The sequence below is a fragment of the Pinus tabuliformis genome, chromosome 9 (genome assembly GCF_031772625.1).
Source record: "Pinus tabuliformis cultivar Carrire ecotype Pingquan chromosome 9, CPIR1, whole genome shotgun sequence".
Classification (NCBI taxonomy): Eukaryota; Viridiplantae; Streptophyta; class Pinopsida; order Pinales; family Pinaceae; genus Pinus; species Pinus tabuliformis.
The window spans coordinates 1,978,735,675-1,978,755,904 of record NC_142307.1 but is presented as its reverse complement, the minus strand read 5'-3'; the positions used below and the strand labels follow the sequence as shown (position 1 = coordinate 1,978,755,904).

General features: G+C 40.3%; 1 protein-coding gene across 1 annotated transcript in view; it reads right to left on the bottom strand.

The window, feature by feature from the left end:
• The window catches only part of LOC149156943 (uncharacterized), a 66,244-nt gene extending 46,978 nt beyond the window's left edge, over positions 1 to 19,266 (bottom strand). The window contains exons 1-5 of the mRNA XM_089444919.1: positions 18,602 to 19,266; positions 17,365 to 18,475; positions 16,954 to 17,241; positions 15,983 to 16,850; positions 12,925 to 15,933 (exon numbers count right to left, since the gene is read on the bottom strand). Coding sequence (XP_089301045.1) covers positions 12,932 to 15,933; positions 15,983 to 16,850; positions 16,954 to 17,241; positions 17,365 to 18,475; positions 18,602 to 19,104 — 5,772 coding nt within the window. The 5' untranslated portion in view covers positions 19,105 to 19,266 and the 3' untranslated portion in view covers positions 12,925 to 12,931. The remainder of the gene's footprint in view (positions 1 to 12,924; positions 15,934 to 15,982; positions 16,851 to 16,953; positions 17,242 to 17,364; positions 18,476 to 18,601) is intronic.
• Positions 19,267 to 20,230: the final 964 nt, after the last annotated feature.

Genomic DNA, 20,230 nt, shown 5'->3' with positions numbered 1-20,230 from the left:
TAAAATCGTTCATGATATTGAAAAGCAGGAGGTTAATTACTAAGGTGATATCGACCTCAATGATGTCGGCACTTGTTTGGAGTCAACTGTTGAGAAAACTCCTACACAAGAAGAATTCATTAAGGAAGACCCCACTCTCAACCTGAATAGTTAGATAGAAGATCTCAAGCAACGTATCTATGGGTTGGAGGTACTGAAACAGACTTTGAAAGTACAAGGGACAGTGCAAAAACAAACAAACATAGAGCTGGAAGGAGAAGTGAAGGAGCAAAAACGCCAAGTGAAGATATGGAAATTTTGAGCATCAAAGTGCTACGGTTGTCTCGGAAAGGTGACCAAACGGCTCAAGAAGGCTCAAGGCAAGAAGAGGAAGACAGTGAAAGTAGGAATTAGCATACAAATACAGGACTAAAAACAGGCTCCCTTGTTTTGGTTTTTTTGCAGCAAGGTTGTGTGAGGACACGTAACAAAATAGGGATGGGAGGATGTTGGTAGGCTAAATTGTCCTATTTTTTAACCTCTATCCTACTCTAGACACATGGCCTAAACCTCTGTTTTCACCTAAGAACCTATTCATTCCTATACCTTTCTCTAAAATCATGCACATTCCTACACCCTCTTTGTATTTTCATATTTAAAGGCTTGTCCTTGAATTAATTACTTATTTATGGATTTTATACCTTTAGTTATCCTTGCAATTAATATTTGTCTTTCCTAAAGTATTTGATAAGCAAATGTATTAATAATTGTGATAGAATGGTCGAGTGCAAGTAGGATTCTTGCGCTAGCTGGCGGATTCCTGCACTCGGAGAGATTACTCACCCGTACGATAGGGTAGTCGGGTTGTATGGCTAAGGGTACGGTCGATCCTCCTTAGTTAGAGCCCTGAAACATTGGGCCGAGTACTACTGTCAAACCCTTATGTATATTGCGATCTATAGCAACTGACACTCCCCAAGACCATAGTTCCCTTTCTATCGGGGGATCACACATCATCTATTCCAGAATCAGCAGCAGCAGTTGTTCCACCATTCAGATCTCTCAGATCCACTAGATCAGATATTCCAGATCAGCAGCAGCAGTTGTTCCACCATTCAGATCTCTCAGATCCACCAGATCGAAGTAGTTGTGAAGGGTTCCTGTACCTGGATATAATTTTCGCAGGACTTTTGGCGGCATTGACATTTTGAGGATTTGGCGACTACAGTATTGATCAGGAAGGAGTAAAACTCCGTTAGGAGTTTTCCAAAAAAAAAAAGTCTGAGATCTTCCGAGGCGCTTATTGGTGACCTAGCCCATCGGTATCAGGAAGACGAGCTGAGCAAGGTGGTACCATTCAATTTCTTAGTAAAAATTTTTAGGCGGTCCCAATTTTTCATCAGGTTGGTGTATGGTAGAAACTCGCGCTCAAGCGATGGCCAATGAAAGGATCGACAAAATTGAAAACCATGTGCACTCCCTCCAAACTGCGGTGAATAAGATCGAACTTGAGCTTCAAGGAATGAGTAACCACATACAACTTGAGCTTAAAGGAATAGGTAACCAGATACAGGAGGCACTCCTAAAGGGCAAGGAGCTAGCCCACGAGGAGGCGTATAATGGCCATGAATACCATGAGGGTGAGTCTAGCCACTCTCCTCACGTTTGGCACTCCCATCCACCACCCAGTCAGCGACCTCCCAAGTTGGATATGCAGAAATTTGACGGTTCTCACACGTCCGCATGGCTAGCACAAATGGAGCAGTATTTCCAATTGAATCATATCACAGATGAGGGGACTAAGCTTATGGTGGGCACCATGTACTTGGACAATGAACGATGGCAATGGAAGGAATGGCATCAGCGTTGCAATGGACATTTTCAGAATTGGGCCCAATTTGCCAAAACTCTTCGCAGTCGCTTTGAACAGGAAGACTCTTTTTTGGGGCGTCTCACTAAGCTCCGACAGACGGGTACAATGGAGGAATATATTACTGCTTTTGAAGCCTTAGCCTTCCGCACTAAGGGTCTCACAGATGAGTTCTACATGGAATGCTTTATCAGCGGTCTTAAAGAAGCCATCAAAGCTCAGGTTCTACTCCACCACCCTCCCACATGGACAGAGGCTTGCCAGGTAGCCCGTAAGGTGGAACGTGCATTAACAGCCCAATCCAGCTGCCCCAACTTCCCCGCTAAAGGTCGTCCCTCACAGGCTCCCAATATGACTCAGACACTTAAGATTCAAAAGGTGTCACCTGCGGAAATGGCCGAAAGAAGGAAGCAAGGACTATGTTACTACTGTGATGAAAAATATTCCCCGGGTCATAAATGCAAAGAGCACAAGTTTTTTCAAATAGATGCCACTGACTACAGCTCCACAGAAGAAGATCCACCACTTGAGGAACCGGAGGCGATCGAAGAAGATAACCAACAGGAGATTGTATCTGATGAACCAATTATTTCGCTAAATGCATTGGCAGGAATTTCTTCCCCTCAAACTCTCAAAATTAGGGGTTTTCTTAAACATCGCCTACTAGTAGTCTTGATAAATAGTGGAAGTACCCATAATTTCATCCACCAAAAGATCGCTGAAGCAGCACATTGTTTCGTCCGGGCAGTTTCTAACTTCCAAGTCCAGATTGCAGATGGGGGCACAATGAAATGTGAAGGTCGCTGTGAAAATGTCAAAATTCAAATGGGGGATTATCAATTGAAAACCCACATGTTTGCAATACACATGGGGGGTTGCGACATTGTCCTCGGTGCGGAATGGCTCTGCACTCTTGGGCCAATCACAATGGATTTCCAGGAGTTATATATGAGTTTTAAGCAGAACAACTCCACACATACCCTCCGTGGACTACAGGCGGGAGCCCCCTCTATCATCAGCTCGCATAGGATGGAAAAATTGTTAAAAAAGAGCCATCACGGAGTGGTAGCTCAATTTAATGCCATCTAGGTAGTAGACACCATGTCTCCGCCAATTCATCCTGAGATGCAACAGATTTTAAATAAACATCGGACGGTCTTTGACAAGCCTCATGTGCTTCCACCCTCGCGAGGGGAACATGATCATAGCATCACATTGGTTCCAGGGGCCCAACCCCCAAATGTGCGGCCATACAGATATCCGTTCACCCAAAAGAATGAAATAGAAAAAATCATCAAGGAATTGTTGGAAGCAGGTGTCATTCGTCCCAGCATTAGTCCTTATTCATCTCCAGTGGTCATGGTCCTCAAGAAAGATGGGGAGTGGCGTATGTGTCCAGACTTCAGGGCCCTCAATAAGTTAACAGTCAAAGATAAATTTCCCATCCCAGTGGTTGACGATTTGCTGGACGAACTCAATGGGGCTCAATTCTTCACTAAGTTGGATCTTCGCTCAGGCTACCACCAAATTCGCATGAAGGAAGTCGACATTCCCAAGACAGCTTTCAGAACTCATGAAGGCCATTATGAGTTCCTGGTCATGCCATTTGGTCTCTGTAATGCCCCCTCTACTTTTCAGAGCCTTATGAATCACCTCCTCAAACCATATCTCAGAAAATTTGTCCTTGTCTTCTTCGATGACATCCTCATCTATAGTGGCACTTGGGCGGCACATCTTCAGCATGTAGATCTACTCTTACAACTGCTCCGCATGCATAGCTTATTTGTCAAGATGTCTAAGTGTTCGTTTGGCATGGAAGAAGTTGAGTATTTGGGCCACATTGTGGGACGTGAAGGTGTCAAGGTGGACCCAAAAAAGATCCAGGCAATGCAAGAATGGCCTCAACCTAAGACCTTGAAAAGCTTGAGAGGATTTTTGGGTCTCACAGGCTATTATCGTAAATTTGTCCGCAACTATGGCCGCATAACGAAGCCCCTAACGCAACTCCTAAAGAAAAATTCCTTCTTCTGGAACGAAGAAGCACAACAGGCATTTACCGCTCTCAAAACCGCCATGTGTTCCACTCCTGTCTTAGCACTACCGGACTTCACCAAATCATTTGTCATTGAATCTGATGCTTCGGGAATAGGTATTGGAGCGGTCTTAATGCAGGAAGGGCGACCATTGGCCTTCACCAGCCAACAACTAAGTGGGAGGAATCTGGGCCAATCTACCTACGAGAAGGAAATGATGGCCATCTTACATGCAGTCGAGACCTGGCAACCTTACTTGTTGGGGCGACGTTTCCAAATCCGCACAGATCATCACAATCTTAAATATTTTTGGAGCAACACCTATCTTCCCCACAACAAAATAAATGGTTAGCCAAAATGCTGGGATATGATTATGAGATCATTTACAAGAAAGGGAAAGACAACAGGGTAGCAGATGCATTGTCGCGCCAATTTGAGGAGGAAAGTACTCTGCTCGCAATTTCCCTCCCCATTCCAGACTGGATTGAAGAGGCTCGCAGGGAATGGTTTTCACATCACGGGCTCTCCCAACTCATTTCTCAATTGCAGGTAGATCCTAATTCCAGCAAGGGCTACTCGTGACAGAATGATATTCTTCGCTACAAGGACAGAGTTGTAATATCACCAACATCCACCCTCAAAAGTCGCATTTTGGCAGAATTGCACTCATCTCCCATTGCAGGACATTCGGGCTTTCAGAAGACATATGCTCGCACCAGAAGATCATTTTTTTCGGCCGGCATGAAACAGGACATCCTTACTTTCGTAGCAGAATGTGACGTCTGTCAACGCCACAAAGGGGAAACCGTCAACACACCAGGCACATTACAACCATTGCCCATTCCGGCGTCAATTTGGATGGAGGTCTCCATGGATTTCATTACAGGTCTTCCAAAGTCTGGGAACAAGTCAGTGATCATGGTGGTTGTGGACCGACTGTCGAAGTATGCTCATTTCTGCGCCCTACCCCAACCATTCACACCCACTTTGGTTGCTCAAACTTTCATGGATCAGATCTTCAAATTGCATGGCATGCCCACTTCTATTGTGTCCGACCGCGACCCAATCTTCACCAGTAATTTTTGGCAGGAGCTCTTCAGAATACAAGGCACTCAACTCAAACTCAGTACTTCATATCATCCGCAAACAGATGGTCAAACCGAAGCCGTCAACAAATGTCTAGAAACCTACCTTAGGTGTTTCACTTCAGAAAAACAACACCTTTGGGTACAGTGGTTACCTCTGGCGGAATGGTGGTATAACACCAACTATCATGCCACCACCAAAATGACTCCCTATGAAGCAGTCTATGGACAACTTCCGCCTTCCCCTACTTCTTATCTCACGGGGTGCTCCAAAGTACAAGCCGTGGATCAACTCCTACAACACCGCGCAACCATGCTTGCCCATCTGCGCGAGAATCTTCATCAAGCTCAGAACCGTATGAAGCAACAGGCTGACCAACATCGCTCAGAGCGCCAATTTCAAGAAGGGGATCAGGTCTTTTTGAGGCTGCAACCATATAAGCAAACATCACTCAAAGACAAGGGTTGTCAAAAGCTCTCTCCAAAATTCTACGGACCATACCAAGTACTTCAGCGCATTGGGGAAGTGGCTTACAAGTTGGCTTTGCCACCTACAGCAAAAATCCACCCAGTTTTCCATGTATCGTGCCTCAAGAAAGTGATTGGGAACAATTGCCGAGTTCAAACCAGTCTACCTGAATTGGACGAAGAAGGGTCAATCTGGCTTCAACCTGAACAGGTTCTAGACACACGAGACAAGCACCTGCGCGGCCGCATGCTTAAGGAGGTCCTCGTCAAATGGAAAGACACCTCTCCGGAATATGCAACTTGGGAACCAGCCACTATTCTTCAGCAGTTTCCGTAGCTTCAGCCTTGAGGACAAGGCTAGTCTTAAGGGGGAGGGCATGTTAGGGTCCCACCCTAACCCCCTTATTTATGTCATGGGATCACGTCATAGTCAAGAGTCAATAAAGCCCATATTAATATTTGTAAGTGGTTAACCCGCAATTAATGACGGGACCACAGTTAGTTGCAAATGGGCGGTAGTATTAGATAGATGGTAAATGGGCGGTAGTATTAGATAGATGGTATTAATAAAACCCACGATATTGGCCCGTGGTATTGCATGTATGAGTCATATATAAAGGATAGAGACTCCCTGCGAGGAGCATCGTGTCTTGTTTTGTAATCGAGCTCTGCTCTATTGGAGGTTGCCCCCTCGAAGAGGCCTGTGAACATTTCTCTCTGAATAATAAAATCATTGCTATTCTGTGTTCTGGGTATATTTTCTTCGCATATTCTGTGTTCTCGGTATCTTTTCTTCGCAAATTCTATGTTTGGGTATTGCTTTGCAGGTTAAGAGCATAACATCATTAGTAGGATTCTTGCACCAGCTAGTGGATTCCTGCACTCCTGTGACAGCTCACCAACTAACGTGTATATTTGGTAAAGGGTCAGTTGACCTCGAGTTAGGCTCAGGGCAGGAGAGAAATCAGTGGGTTGAAGATCATGACCTCGGCTAGATATCTTCGATTAGTATTTTGTAAACAACCCAACGGCTTAGTTAAGCTACTGTTAGGCTTGTATATAATGTAACACTCTAATAGGAATTAAGGAACAATGTTATGGTAAAATTTTGCTAAAATATTGTAATTATTTTGGAGTATCGCCTCTCTGGGTTGGATCGCAGATCCAAGATGTATTTTTTCTTTTGAAACTAATATAAAGGAATGCACCAGTATGCAGTTTCATTTTCCATTTGTGTTTTGATGAATATTTGACCAAATGCGTTTCTCGATTTCTTAACAGGGAAATGAGCTAGTTGGCCAGGGCCCGGCCAACCCAACTCGTTCTCCCTTTCTTTAAAGGTGTGTTAACTTAATTTAAAGTGTAGACATGAATTTGTTATTTACTTTGATTTTCCTCACAAGTTACAGATTTGATTTCATTCACAATTATTGTGTTGCGGATCCATGGTGTGCAGGCTTAGAAGTATTTGATTTCAATTTACATAAGCTTTCCTTTTAATGTTTGATTTCATTTCTGCAAGATCAGTACAAGCACACTGCCTGTACTAGTACATTTCTGGTTCTGCAAGTTGATTTCATCAGTTCAGTTTCGCAAGTCTTTTACTCCTTTCCTTTCACAAGATTTCTTTATTCCTTTCTGCAAGATTGATGTTTATTTCTAAACTAAGGGAATTATTAATATCTGAGGTTTTACTTAAGACTTAATTGTGTTGTGATGAATATGGAATAAACGATGTAGTAACTTACAGGTCTGTGCTTACACTGAACACTTTCAAATAAATGATTGAATTTCATGATTAATTATTAAATAAACCCTCTGAGTTAAAAAATTGAAAAGGCAGATCTAAATGCACAATTATCTCAGGAAAATCCTATTCACAACACCTGATGATTTCCATAATTATATAGAAGAGTTTTATGTTTTAAAGAAAGATTTACTTTAACTTTTGAAAATCATTTCATGTCTAGAATCTAAGTTTGGTTGATGCATCTTTCTGCTTGTGAAAATTTACTTTCAAATTATGTTTGTTTTGCACTCTATTTCACTGAACGCGCTTTTTATTCTTCGAAAGTAATCTAGAAACCAAGTGCAAAAAATATTGATTATCTGGTGCAGGAACCTCGGATCCAGTACATGATCAGAGTGTTCTAGCTCGAAGACTTAGAACTCCTGCACGAAGGTCAGAACTTCAGTACAAGTACAAAACATCCTTCCGGTATCTAAACCTCATTCCAGTGTAGGCACAACGTTCTGGTACAAGAACGTTGTTGTAGTACAGGAATAATAGTTTAGTGCATGAAAGAATATCTTTAAAGAAGATAGATACACTGAATAACTTATTTATCACACTGTCTCACTGAAGGTAAATATAAAGGGTCATTTCATTACTTAAGATTGTTCACAATGAATTAAGAATCCATTTTAGTTTTTGCGAAAGTACTTTTCATTTATTCCAACACCATACTTTCTTTGAGTATCAATTGTCGCTTGATCATCATTTTTCTTTCGATTCTATAAATTTTTTATATAAGAAGTGGGAATACAATTAGACAAGGTTCATATCATTTCTTGGCATTTCTTGTGCTACACCTCAAAATGTACGAAACCCCGGGTTAACAAATTAAGTGTTGAAAGAAGCTTTCTTAACAGCAATTCCTACACCCAACAATTACAAGCTTCATAGGGAGATGTTTGAGAAAAGATACAAGAGGAATATTGAGATTATGATTGAATACTATAATCGCATGCAAGAATACTATAACCAAATGGAAAATACGGAGAGATGTAGGCTCAAGAGTGTAATAGCCTTGGTGAAAATTCCATGTAATAAAAGTTAATAAAGGAAAAATAATAACCATGGTTGATGGGACACTTATTCCAAGTTGAATATTGTGCAAAAGAATAGTGATGGGGATCACTTGTGGTTGTTTTATGGCTAAATAAATTGGCAAAGGAAATGGCTAAGGCTTTGGAAAGAAAAATGACATTTTTGGTACATTTATTTATGAAAATAATGAAAATTAGGAGAAAGGGAGGTGAAAGGTCACAGGTTGCATGTGAGGAGGAAAATGAAGAAAAATAATGGAAACTGAAGAAAATAGAGGCCTCATTTATAAAAATGCTTCTGAGGATCAGTTGGTAACCTTTTTTCAATTCAGTGTTGGAGCTCTCTCGTTATTCTCTCTCTCTCTCATACTCTTGGATACTTAGAGTTTTCTTGAAGCACTCTTCGAGGGTGTGGCATACTTGGATTTTTGGAGCAAGAAGGCAAAGGAAGAGCGGGAAAGTGCAAGAGGACATCGAGATCAGAAGCTACAATGGAATTTTCTTGCAGATACCAAGTTGCATGTATGTTTTCCTCACTAGTTTTGGCATGCATGGCGTATGCATGTGGATTATTGGTCATGATCTGTGACTGGCATGGAGGATTGTCTAGATTGAAAGTGGATTGCCTAGCCTTTCCATTTCTTGGATAACCATGGAGATTGTGAGTTTATTTCCTTGTTTTGTTTTGGTCAGTTCTCATGTTTCCTTAGCTTGGGTTGAGTTACTAGTTCCTGGAGCTTTGGTTGGACAAACGCTTTGGAGCCCTGTAACAACTTGGGTTGAGTTACTAGTCCTGTAGCCTTGGTTGGACAAACGCTCTTGAAACCTTGGTAGGTTGAGTTACTAGTCCTGGAGCCTTGGTTGGATAAATGCTCTGGAACCCGACAACAGTTGTGGGTTGAGTCACTAGTCCTAGAGCCTTGGTTAAAACAAACGCTTTGGAGCCTTGGAAGGCTTGGATAAAGACCGATATGATGATGGTTTTATGATGTCTGACTATGAGGTGGAATCACTATTTGATGTGTTGATGTATTTGGCCTGTGGAAGCGCTGAATGGTTTTGGATTGATGTGTTTTATGACTTCCCACATTCATGCTTGGATTATGGCACAGGGGTGAATGGTTGAAGAGAGATTTGGCTCAGTCATTCTACGGTAAGGTGGAACATGGAAGTCTTTTTCATCATCAATATGAGGTTATTTCTCCCTGTAATTCTATGAGGATTATACTAGTTATATGTGGTTTATATGGTTGTGATTTCATTGGTATTTATGTTGCTATTATGTTGGTTATATATATGTTTTATGATAGTAGCTATTTATGGCTCTCATCATGTTTTTACTTGTAAATGAATGAACAATGTATCTATGACATAATGGATGAAATGGTAGTTGATGTGTTGAGGCATTAATGTTTCGTAGTGATTCTTAGCCAAGTATGAGACCCCTATGCTCAAATATGTTATTTACACTTGTATATTACATATTCGTGATATGTTTGACGAAATGTATGTCATGGCTAGTAGGGGTCCAATCAAAGTCTTATTTAAGTAATTGCATTTGTACTGTAATTTCCCTGTTATTTTACATTTCCCTGTTATTTACTGTTACGAAGATGTCATTCAATTATGGGCAGTGACCTGGGCTCTGGGCCTGAAAAAGTGGCTCAAATCTCAGGGACATTGGCATAGCACTGTGCAAAATAGTCCCTGGACACTAGCTTGAAGGCCTATGAGAGCGTCTAGATGTCCCTGGACATTGGCATGCCCATAGCATGAGAGCGTATAGAGGTCAAATTGTCCAAAATCTCAGTGGGACCCAGTGGCTGGTTGGCAGAAAGGTTGGATTGGTTCCTAACGGTCCTAATGATGATGTTGAATGTTTGTATGGTGTGTTTCCATCGATTCCACTTCCTTAACGTGACATAGGAGGCTGAATCATATCATAGTGGCTTCTCATCACATGTTTACCCCGACTGGCTGGTTGTTTGGGTATATGTGGGAGGAAGTTGTTACAAAGAGGGCCAGGTTTGGAGTAGTTGTGCTCGGTGCAAATGTTTCCACCCAACATAGCATTTACATGAGTCTTTGGGTAAAGAACAAATCACAAGTACAGAAAACTTAAGCATTTGGTCAATCTTTTAGTTTCGTTCGTAACAACAATAATTATTAATACTTTTGTGGTGTTGGTTTTCATTTATATTTGAAATATTCATTGTTAGTTGAATTTTATTTTAGAGTCCAAATTTATGTTTCACCATCTAGAACCAGGTCCATCTTCTGGATATTTAATTTTCATCTTCAATGTCCTGAAGATTGATTTGCACTTCGAACTCAAAAAAAATTCATCCAACTGTGAATATTGTGAACATAAATAAAAATAAGAATTATTATTATTTTTCTAAAGATCGATTTACCCAATATATAAATTCTTATTTGAGAACATATTTTTTTTTACTTTAAATTTGAATAAAAATATAAATTTTAAGAATTAATAAGCTCGACCAAGGCTTCTGATATAAACCACGGATCTTTAAAATATATCTTGAATCATATGCCTGGTGATAACAATGCAATCATTCAAGATTCCCTGATTCAGATTTCCATAAATCCTTCTGAATGAGTAGGGAAACTTTCAATCATATTTGCGAAGAATTGAATTTAGTGGTTTCCAAGGACACAATGTTGAGGAAAACAATCTGTGAGAGTCAAAGAGTGGTTGTTTGCATACAAAGGCTATTCATTGAAGAGCCATTACATCTAGTGTCCAAGAGATATGAATTGGGGATGTCGAACTATCATAAGTTCGTATTGGAATTTTTTGTTGTTATTCGCTAGGTGCTTCTCCCTAAATATATTATGGGGATTCCCAATGATTGGATGTAGGGCTTGATGAAAGAGTTTGAAAGAATTTATGGGATTCCTAAGGTTGTTGAGGCCATGTACACTACTCATGTTCCTATTATTTCTCCCAAGGTTAATATAGCTACATACTTCAATAAAAGGAACACTTAGAGAAACCAAAGAACATCCTACTCCATTACATTGTAGGGCTTTGTAGATAGCACAAGCTCCTTCCCTAATATATGTATAGACTTATAGGGTTCTATGTCTGATGACTTAGTCTTAAAGATTTTTGATCTTTTCAAATTGTAAATGAACGGTTTCGCTTATCCACTCTTGGATTGGCTTCTAGTCCCATATGTCCAACATAATATTACTTGGACTCAACATGCTTTCAATTATAAGATAATCGAGATTGAGAAGATTGTAAAGGATGCATTTGGTCGATTGAAAGGGAGGTGACACTGTCTAGAAAAGTGCACTGAGGTGAAGTTGCTTGACTTGCCAGTTGTTCTTGGAGCATGTTATGTGCTACATAATAATTGTGAGCAGCACAATGGGGATTTTGATCCAGAGTTGGCATTTGAACTAGTGGATGATGAGATGTGTTCAGAAAGTTGTGTGCAATCTCAGAGTTCTATGCAAGAAAGGGATAAAATTTCCCACAATTTGTTGCATCATGCTCATACTAGCACAAGTTTTCTCTAGACATATTTCCAAAGCCCTTTTCTTCTTTTGGGTATATTTATTAGATTCTATTTTCTAAAAACCATAGTTATCTTCCATTCATGCTCATGAGTTTGAAGCATCCCAATCAAAGATGGGATGAATATAGGGTCACTTATAGCTCATGAATATATTTCCCATAATTTGTTGTATCATGCTCATGCCAACACAAGTTTTCTCTAAACATACATCTAAAGCTCTATGCTTTATTTGTTTTTTGTTAGGTTATTCCTTCTTGATTCCATGTCAATCTCCCTTGCATGCTCTTGAGTCCTCCCACTTCTCCTAAAGCTGGAAGCATCCCACTGAGAGATGGGATGAATATCGGGTCCCCTTTGGTTGAGCTAGCAAAGCTCATGGCTCAAACATAATTCCATGCTTGTTTGCATTAGGGTTACATGTTTAGATGTTACAAAAAAACAACTAGAAGCATCCCAAATAGAGATGGGATGAAAATTATTTGTCAATTTTCCAAGAAATTCTTTTATCTAAAAAATAAACTAGTTAGATACCATAGGGAGCTCTATGAAAGTGAGCTTGTTTTGATTCTATTCAATGTTACTTTAATACACACTGGTTTTGTTTATATATATATATATAGTATGATAAATAGAGGAATCCAAATTCCAACCTCTCCCATTATAATTTAATCAAGTCCTTGCATAAGAAATGGATGGGAATAAGATGCAAATAAATATATTTACTTGGAGTTACTTCTCATCATTATTTATGTTTTCCTCAATATTTATGTAAGTAAAATTGTAATGTACAGACCTATTACCCACCAAAATTTATGCAAATCCAAATGCTTAATCAAAAAATTAATATATCCACTCCACATGTCAATTTATTAGTTTAGAATTAATTCCTTCTAAACTAGACTATAAAATTCCATTTGCATATTAACCACTATTAATTTAACTAAATAAATTATAATTTTATACCATTTCTCTTAATATTTTTTAAACTTTCAGCTTAACAAATAAACTACATTGCCATATATATTTATATAATTATAAAATTATTTTGCAAGACTATTGGTTTGAAAGATATATTCAAAATATTTTAATAATAAATGGTCACGTAGTCCTACCTCAGTCCTACTTCCGACAAAAACGGCCATCTGATAAAAGACCGCTATCCAGGGCCGCCGTTATCCGCACCTCCACTTCCGCCTCATTCCCGCGCGTCATCTTCGCCTCTTCTTCCTCATCGTTCTGGCCTGGGTCGTAAGTCTCCATCGGGGTCTTCAATATCTTCAAAGATCTCAAAATTGGCCGTAATGTGTCCTTGGATAACATAGTCTCAAGACATGGCAACTCCTCTACTGCCAGGGCGCAACATCCCCTTGTGTCCAGCCGCTCAAGTTGTGCAAGATCACACAGCCCTCCTATTCTCCTCAATGCACCACAACCCCTCAAATCTAGATGTTTTAGGGTAGTTGGGAATGCTCCAACCTCCACCAGATCATTACACCACCTGATCTTCAGTTTCTCAAGGTTGGGACACACACCTGCAGGGAAGGACACCTCCGATATTTCTGTGAGGTACAGATGCATCTCACGTAGTCCATTCATACCTCTGTCACTGGAAGAATCCAATTCCCTCTCTTGCATCTCACATAGTTGATTCATGTCAATGGAAGACTCCAATTGGCTCGCCTGTGAAGACTCTGTTAACTCAACAGATGGTTCTCCTTGTCCTTCAACCTTCTTTTTGAATGGTAGTGCGCGTAATGGACAACCGCGTACTCTTAAAATTTCCAGACTGTTCAGCTGCATGACAGAGTCTGGTAAATATTGTATTCCACATTTTGAAATCTCCATATTTCTCATCTGACTGCACTGTCCGATTGAATCGGGCAGATATTTCAATTTCCGGCATCCATGGAGCAGCAAATCTTTCAAATTCTCTAGGTAACCGAGCCATGGTGGAAGCACTTTCAACAGCGGGCTTCCTAACATCAGAACTTCCAAATTGTTTAGGCATACAGTAGGCGCACTGGGCAACTCTCTTATGTTGGTACTCAGCAAATTTAACCTTGTCAAGGACCTTTGTTGTAGCACCAGGAGAGGTAATACTTCTATTTGGAGACAACCTGAGAGATCTAAGCATTTCAGCGTGGTGATGTTTCCAAGCGTTTCATTGGAGAGGATCAACCTGCTACAACAATTCAAATGGAGATGCCTCAGTCGCAGTAGATTCTCTATGGAATCCGGAAGCGCCTCCAAACTTATACAGTTGCTCAGACTGATAGAATGAACGTTTGATAAATTCTCGGGGAAATTTGGAAGTCTCTTCAAATTTACACACCCTGACAGATCTATTTTCTGAAGGTTCGTTAAAGCCCCGATGGCGTTTGGAAGCACCTCCAAACTTTTACAGTTCTCCAGATTGATGTTTTGGAGATTTGCTAAATTTTCAATGGAATTTGGAAGATCCTCCAAACTTTTACAACCCTCCAGATCGATCTCTCGGAGATTCCTTAAATTCTCTATGGAATCTGGAAGCGCCTCCAAACTTCTACAGCGCGTCAGACTGATACTATGAACATTTGATAAATTCTCGGGGAAATTTGGAAGTCTCTTCAAATTTACGCACCCTGACAGATCGATTTTCTGATGGTTCATTAAAGCCCCGATGGCGTTTGGAAGCACCTCCAAACTTGTACAACCCCTCAGATCGATGGTTTGGAGATTTGTTAAATTTTTAATGGAATTTGGAAGATCCTCCAAACTCATACAACCCTTCAGATCGATCTCTCGGAGATTCGTTAAAGTCCAGAAGGCATTTGGAAGTGCCTTCAAACTTTCACATCTCCCCAGATCGATGCCTTCGAGATTCTTTAAATTCTCTATGGAATCTGGAAGCGCCTCCAAACTTCTACAGCCCCTCAGACTGATACTATGAACATTTGATAAATTCTCGGAGAAATTTGGAAGTCTCTTCAAATTTACACACCCTGACAGTTTGATTTTCTGAAGTTTCATTAGAGCCCCGATGGCGTTTGGAAGCACCTCCAAACTTGTACAACCCTCCAGATCGATCTCTCGGAGATTCGTTAAAGTCCAGAAGGCATTTGGAAGCGCCTTCAAACTTTCACATCTCCTCAGATCGATGCCTTCGAGATTCTTTAAATTCTCTATGGAATCTGGAAGCGCCTCCAAACTTCTACAGCCCCTCAGACTGATACTATGAACATTTGATAAATTCTCGGAGAAATTTGGAAGTCTCTTCAAATTTACACACCCTGACAGTTTGATTTTCTGAAGTTTCATTAGAGCCCCGATGGCGTTTGGAAGCACCTCCAAACTTGTACAACCCTCCAGATCGATCTCTTGGAGATTCGTTAAAGTCCAGAAGGCATTTGGAAGCGCCTTCAAACTTTCACATCTCCTCAGATCGATGCCGTTGAGATTCTTTAAATTCTCTATGGAATCTGGAAGCGCCTCCAAACTTCTACAGCCCCTCAGACTGATACTATGAACATTTGATAAATTCTCGGAGAAATTTGGAAGTCTCTTCAAATTTACACACTTTGACAGATAGATTCCCTGAATTTTCATTAAAGCCCCGATGGCGTTTGGAAGCACCTCCAAACGTGTACAGTTCTCCAGATTGATGTTTTGGAGATTTGTTAAACTTTCAATGGAATTTGGAAGATCCTCCAAACTCATACAACCCTCCAGAGAGATCGCTCGGAGATTCGTTAAAATCCAGAAGGCATTTGGAAGCGCCTTCAGACTTTCACATCTCCTCAGATCGATACTTTTGAGATTCCTTAAATTCTCTATGGAATCTGGAAGCACCTCCAAACTTTTACAGCCCCTCAGACTGATAACACGAACATTTGATAAATTCTTGGGGAAATTTGGAAGTCTCTTCAAATTTACAAACCCTGACAGATCGATCGTCCAACGGTTCATGAAAGCCCCGATCATTAAAGCCCCGATGGCGTTTGGAAGCACCTCCAAACTTGTACAACCCCTCAGATCGATGGTTTGGAGATTTGTTAAATTTTGAATGGAATTTGGAAGAGCCTTCAAACTTTCACATCTCGTCAGATCGATACTTTCGAGATTCTTTAAATTCTCTATGGAATCTGGAAGCGCCTCCAAACTTTTACAGCCCCACAGACTGATACTATGAACATTTGATAAATTCTCGGAGAAATTTGGAAGTCTCTTCAAATTTACACACCCTGACAGATCGATTTTCTGATGGTTCATTAAAAGCCCCGATGGCGTTTGGAAGGACCTCCAAACTTGTACAACCCGTCAGATCGATGGTTTGGAGATTTGTTAAATTTTGAATGGAATTTGGAAGCGCCTTCAAACTTTCACATCTCTTCAGATCGATACTTTCGAGATTCTTTAAATTCTCTATGGAATCTGGAAGCGCCTCCAAACTTTTACAGCCCCACAGACTGATACTATGAACATTTGATAAATTCTCGGAGAAATTTGGAAGTCTCTTCAAATTTACACACGGTGACAGATAGATTTTCTGAATTTTCATTAAAGCCCCGATGGCGTTTGGAAGCACCTCCAAACTTTTACAACCACTCAGATCGATGGTTTGGAGATTTGTTAAATTTTCAATGGAATTTGGAAGATCCTCCAAACTTTTACAGCCCCTCAGACTGATACTATGAACATTTGATAAATTCTCGGAGAAATTTGGAAGTCTCTTCAAATTTACACACCCTGACAGTTTGATTTTCTGAAGTTTCATTAGAGCCCCGATGGCGTTTGGAAGCACCTCCAAACTTGTACAATCCTCCAGATCGATGTTTTGGAGATTTGTTAAATTTTCAATGGAATTTGGAAGATCCTCCAAACTTTTACAGCCCCTCAGACTGATCTTTTGGAGATTCGTTAAAGTCCCGAAGTCATTTGGAAGCGCCTTCAAAGTACAGCGTCTGAGAGTGATCTTTTTGAGGTCCGGCAGGTGACATAAAGAGTTTGGAAACTCTAAAAGTGGAGCATCAATATGTAACTCCCGCAACTGCAGGGGTGGCTGCAAAGTTCCCGTTTCAATCATAAGAAAGATAAGACATAACATCATGATTCTCATCTATTCAAAATTAGAAATTAAGTTCATCTACATCCTACTCACATACCTGAGATTCCAATCTTTCCAATCTCTTCCCCCGCACTTCTAAAAATCTTAAATCGCGCATTGGGATACAGGAGGGTAGGGAAGAGCAGGGACAATCAATCCAGCGGAGCCATCTGAGATTTCGTGACCGCACTTTAGTCAATATGCCTTCAACAAAATCTCCGTGACCTTCAAGAAGTTGCAATTTACTGATTCGGACTACCATATCACTGAAACTTTCATCCTCCCAATGATCTGGTTCTTTCCTGGACCCCCGGGGAGCCATTATAATTCCGCGCACTTCTATTACCTGTTTGTGACATAAAAACAAAAAATGGATTACAACACAGCACGCTTCAGAAAAAATTTTGGATAAAAAATCTTTGAAAATTGTTGACACAAATACAAAGGTTGTGATGATTAAAGCACTTACAGATAATGATGATTGCTCCAGCAGATCATAGACGTCTTTCGGTGTGGCACCCCCGAGACGACGAGGCAATGATGGATCCTGAGCAATACTTCTCCCCAAATCTCTCAGGTGATCGTGCATTGTTATACGATTGAACCCATTCACATCAACAAGACATTTATTCTGCAAATTTCGAAACCCCAATGAACCTTTCCACCCTGAACAATTCCATATTATAATCCACTTATCCTTATCTTCTCCTAAAGAAAAACAAGCGATATCTAAAAACATCTGCTGCTCCTCTTGACTCAGTGAATCGTAACTTATTTTAAGTCTTTCCTGTATTTCAGGAGGTAGCGCTTGAAGTCCATTCAGTTGCTCTTCCCAGCAGGATCTGTCGTCTTCTTGACAGAGTAAAGCCCCAAACACTTCCAACGACAGAGGCAATCCGTCGCAGGCGTCTAGAAACCCATATACAAGCCCTACAAATTCTGGTGGTGGACGTGGCTGAAAGAAGGCATGCCAACAGAAAAGATCTAAAGAGTGTGTTCTATCGAGGCCCTTGAGCTGATAAATTGACGAGTCTGCAATTCTTGCAGTTCTAAGAACATGCTTGTCACGAGAAGTAATCAAAATCAAGCTCATGGGGTCAAGAACATGTTTGATTGACAATAAAGCATTCAATTGATGGAGATGATCTACATCGTCTAATATTATGAGAGCGTGAGAAGATTTGAGATTCTTTTCAAGTATCCCAATACCTTCTTCCCAGCTCTTAATTTCCACATTTATTCCTTTTATGTCCTTAATGAGCTCCCTTTGTAAATGAGTTAGAGACTTTGTACGTGCATTTTCTCTTACATCAAACAAAAAAGAGGAGAAATTGTAACTTGATCTCTTACTGTTAAAAAATTCTCTGGCTAGTGTCGATTTCCCAATTCCACCTGAACCCACAATCCCCACAACCTTGGCCTCCAGCCGGTCTTGCACCTCCAGCCGTGATAGGACTGTCCTCTCAAAGTCTTCAAGTTTTTCCTGTAAACCAATTTTATGTTTGGCCACAAACAGCGGTGGTTTTGGAACCTCTTTCAAAACTCTTTCCACAACCTTATCCACCAGCTCCACCTCGTCCCTGATATTCATAATCAGAGAACTAGTGAGAACAGGCCTACCTAAGTTTGTCATGTACCAATCTAGCACATAATATAATTTTGCAAATTAAAATCTAGCACAGATTGGGATAGTGGAAGATGCTTACCCATTGCACGCCTCTAGCTCGAAGCCGCTTATACCTGCAACACTAGAAAGAGCATTTCTCCATCCCTGAATCATTTGCGATTCGTATCGTTGATCCTCTTCGTGCTTCTGCAGGGCTTTAGCGTACTTTCCTTTGTGTGACCACCGGAGGTCAGCAGGATTAACGTTGTAAAAAACAGGAAGAATTGTACCCCTCGAGTTGATCATGAGGACAAGCTCTTCTAGGCACCACTTCGATTCTGCATAGTGTTCAGAGAAAATCGCGATATGCGCATAGGCCACTTCAATAGCGCCTTTTATTTGATCACAAATGCTGTGTCCAGCCTGCAGTTCCGGCCTGTCAAGAAAGACTTGCAATCCCCTGGATTTAAGTCTTTGGTAGAGATGGCCGGCAAAGGTGTTTTTGACATCAGGTCCCCTGTGATTTATAAAAACGTCGTAGGGACCATAAGAAATGGCCGCAGAAGAGGAAGATGCACCAGCGGATGGAAACTGCAACGCCATTGGGATTTGGATGATCAGATAGGCAGTAATAATAACAGGAAATGGCAGATCGATCAATGGAAACGAAGGGAAGTTCGAAAGAGCGTTGGGTAACAGAAACAATAAGGCTTTGGCTTTAATTAAAGGCTGTCCGTATATCAAAAACAAATTGTTATTATCTTAACCGATCTTTACTGATATAAAAATAAATAAATGGTGGTCCTCTTTATATGAAATCTCTTTAGGTTGAAAAATAGTATATAGTTGTATCTTAGAAGCGACATCTGAACTTTGGCATGGATTTCACGATGGTACAACTTGATTTAAGATTCTTTTCTCTGCATATTTTTAAAGAGGGAAGTTGCCCTTGTCTTATCAACATCATATCAATGCTTTTGGTTGGAAACAAAATGAGTATGGTGTCACACCATATGACTTTTTGTTAGGGTTTGCTTGATTACATGATTTTTATTACTTATATTTATTTTTCTCTTTAACAAGTCTATGGCCATGTTGTCTATGGATGTGAGGTAGTTAACATGTATTTGTATGAAAATAAAGTTTTATTTTAATCTTTGATTTATGAATATATTTTTTCGTAGTGATTAAAGGCAAGCTTGTGGTTTTAAATACAGGTACAACATATATATATTTTCAGAGTGTGGTGTATGTGTCATTGAAAAGATATAGAAAATGACTACTACATTCCAAATGTAGATTAAGTTGTTATTGGGTGGTCTCTTAGACCGCGAGGTCTTGTGGACGTCATTAGAAAACAAAGTAGTCCAACGAGGCCACAATTTTGCCCAGAAAATAATGGAAATTTCGGCAGAAATTTTGGGAAATTTGGGTTACAATTGTCAAGCTTCAGGATTTTGGGTGCCTTGGGGGTTTTTGATGGTGTGGAATCCATTTCCACCATAAAAAAACACTTCAAACACTCCTATGGTAATATTTTTTGGAAAAAAAGCGGCCAGATTTTGGTGAAAAATCACTTTTTAGGCGAAATTGTGGCCTCAATAGACCATAATGATAAACCCCTTCTTTGCAAAGTTATTTGGAAGCATGGTAGAAAATAAAATCAACAAGTGGGAGGAAGAAAGAGATAAATGTGCTAAAGGGCAAGAAGTTTTTAGACCTAAACATT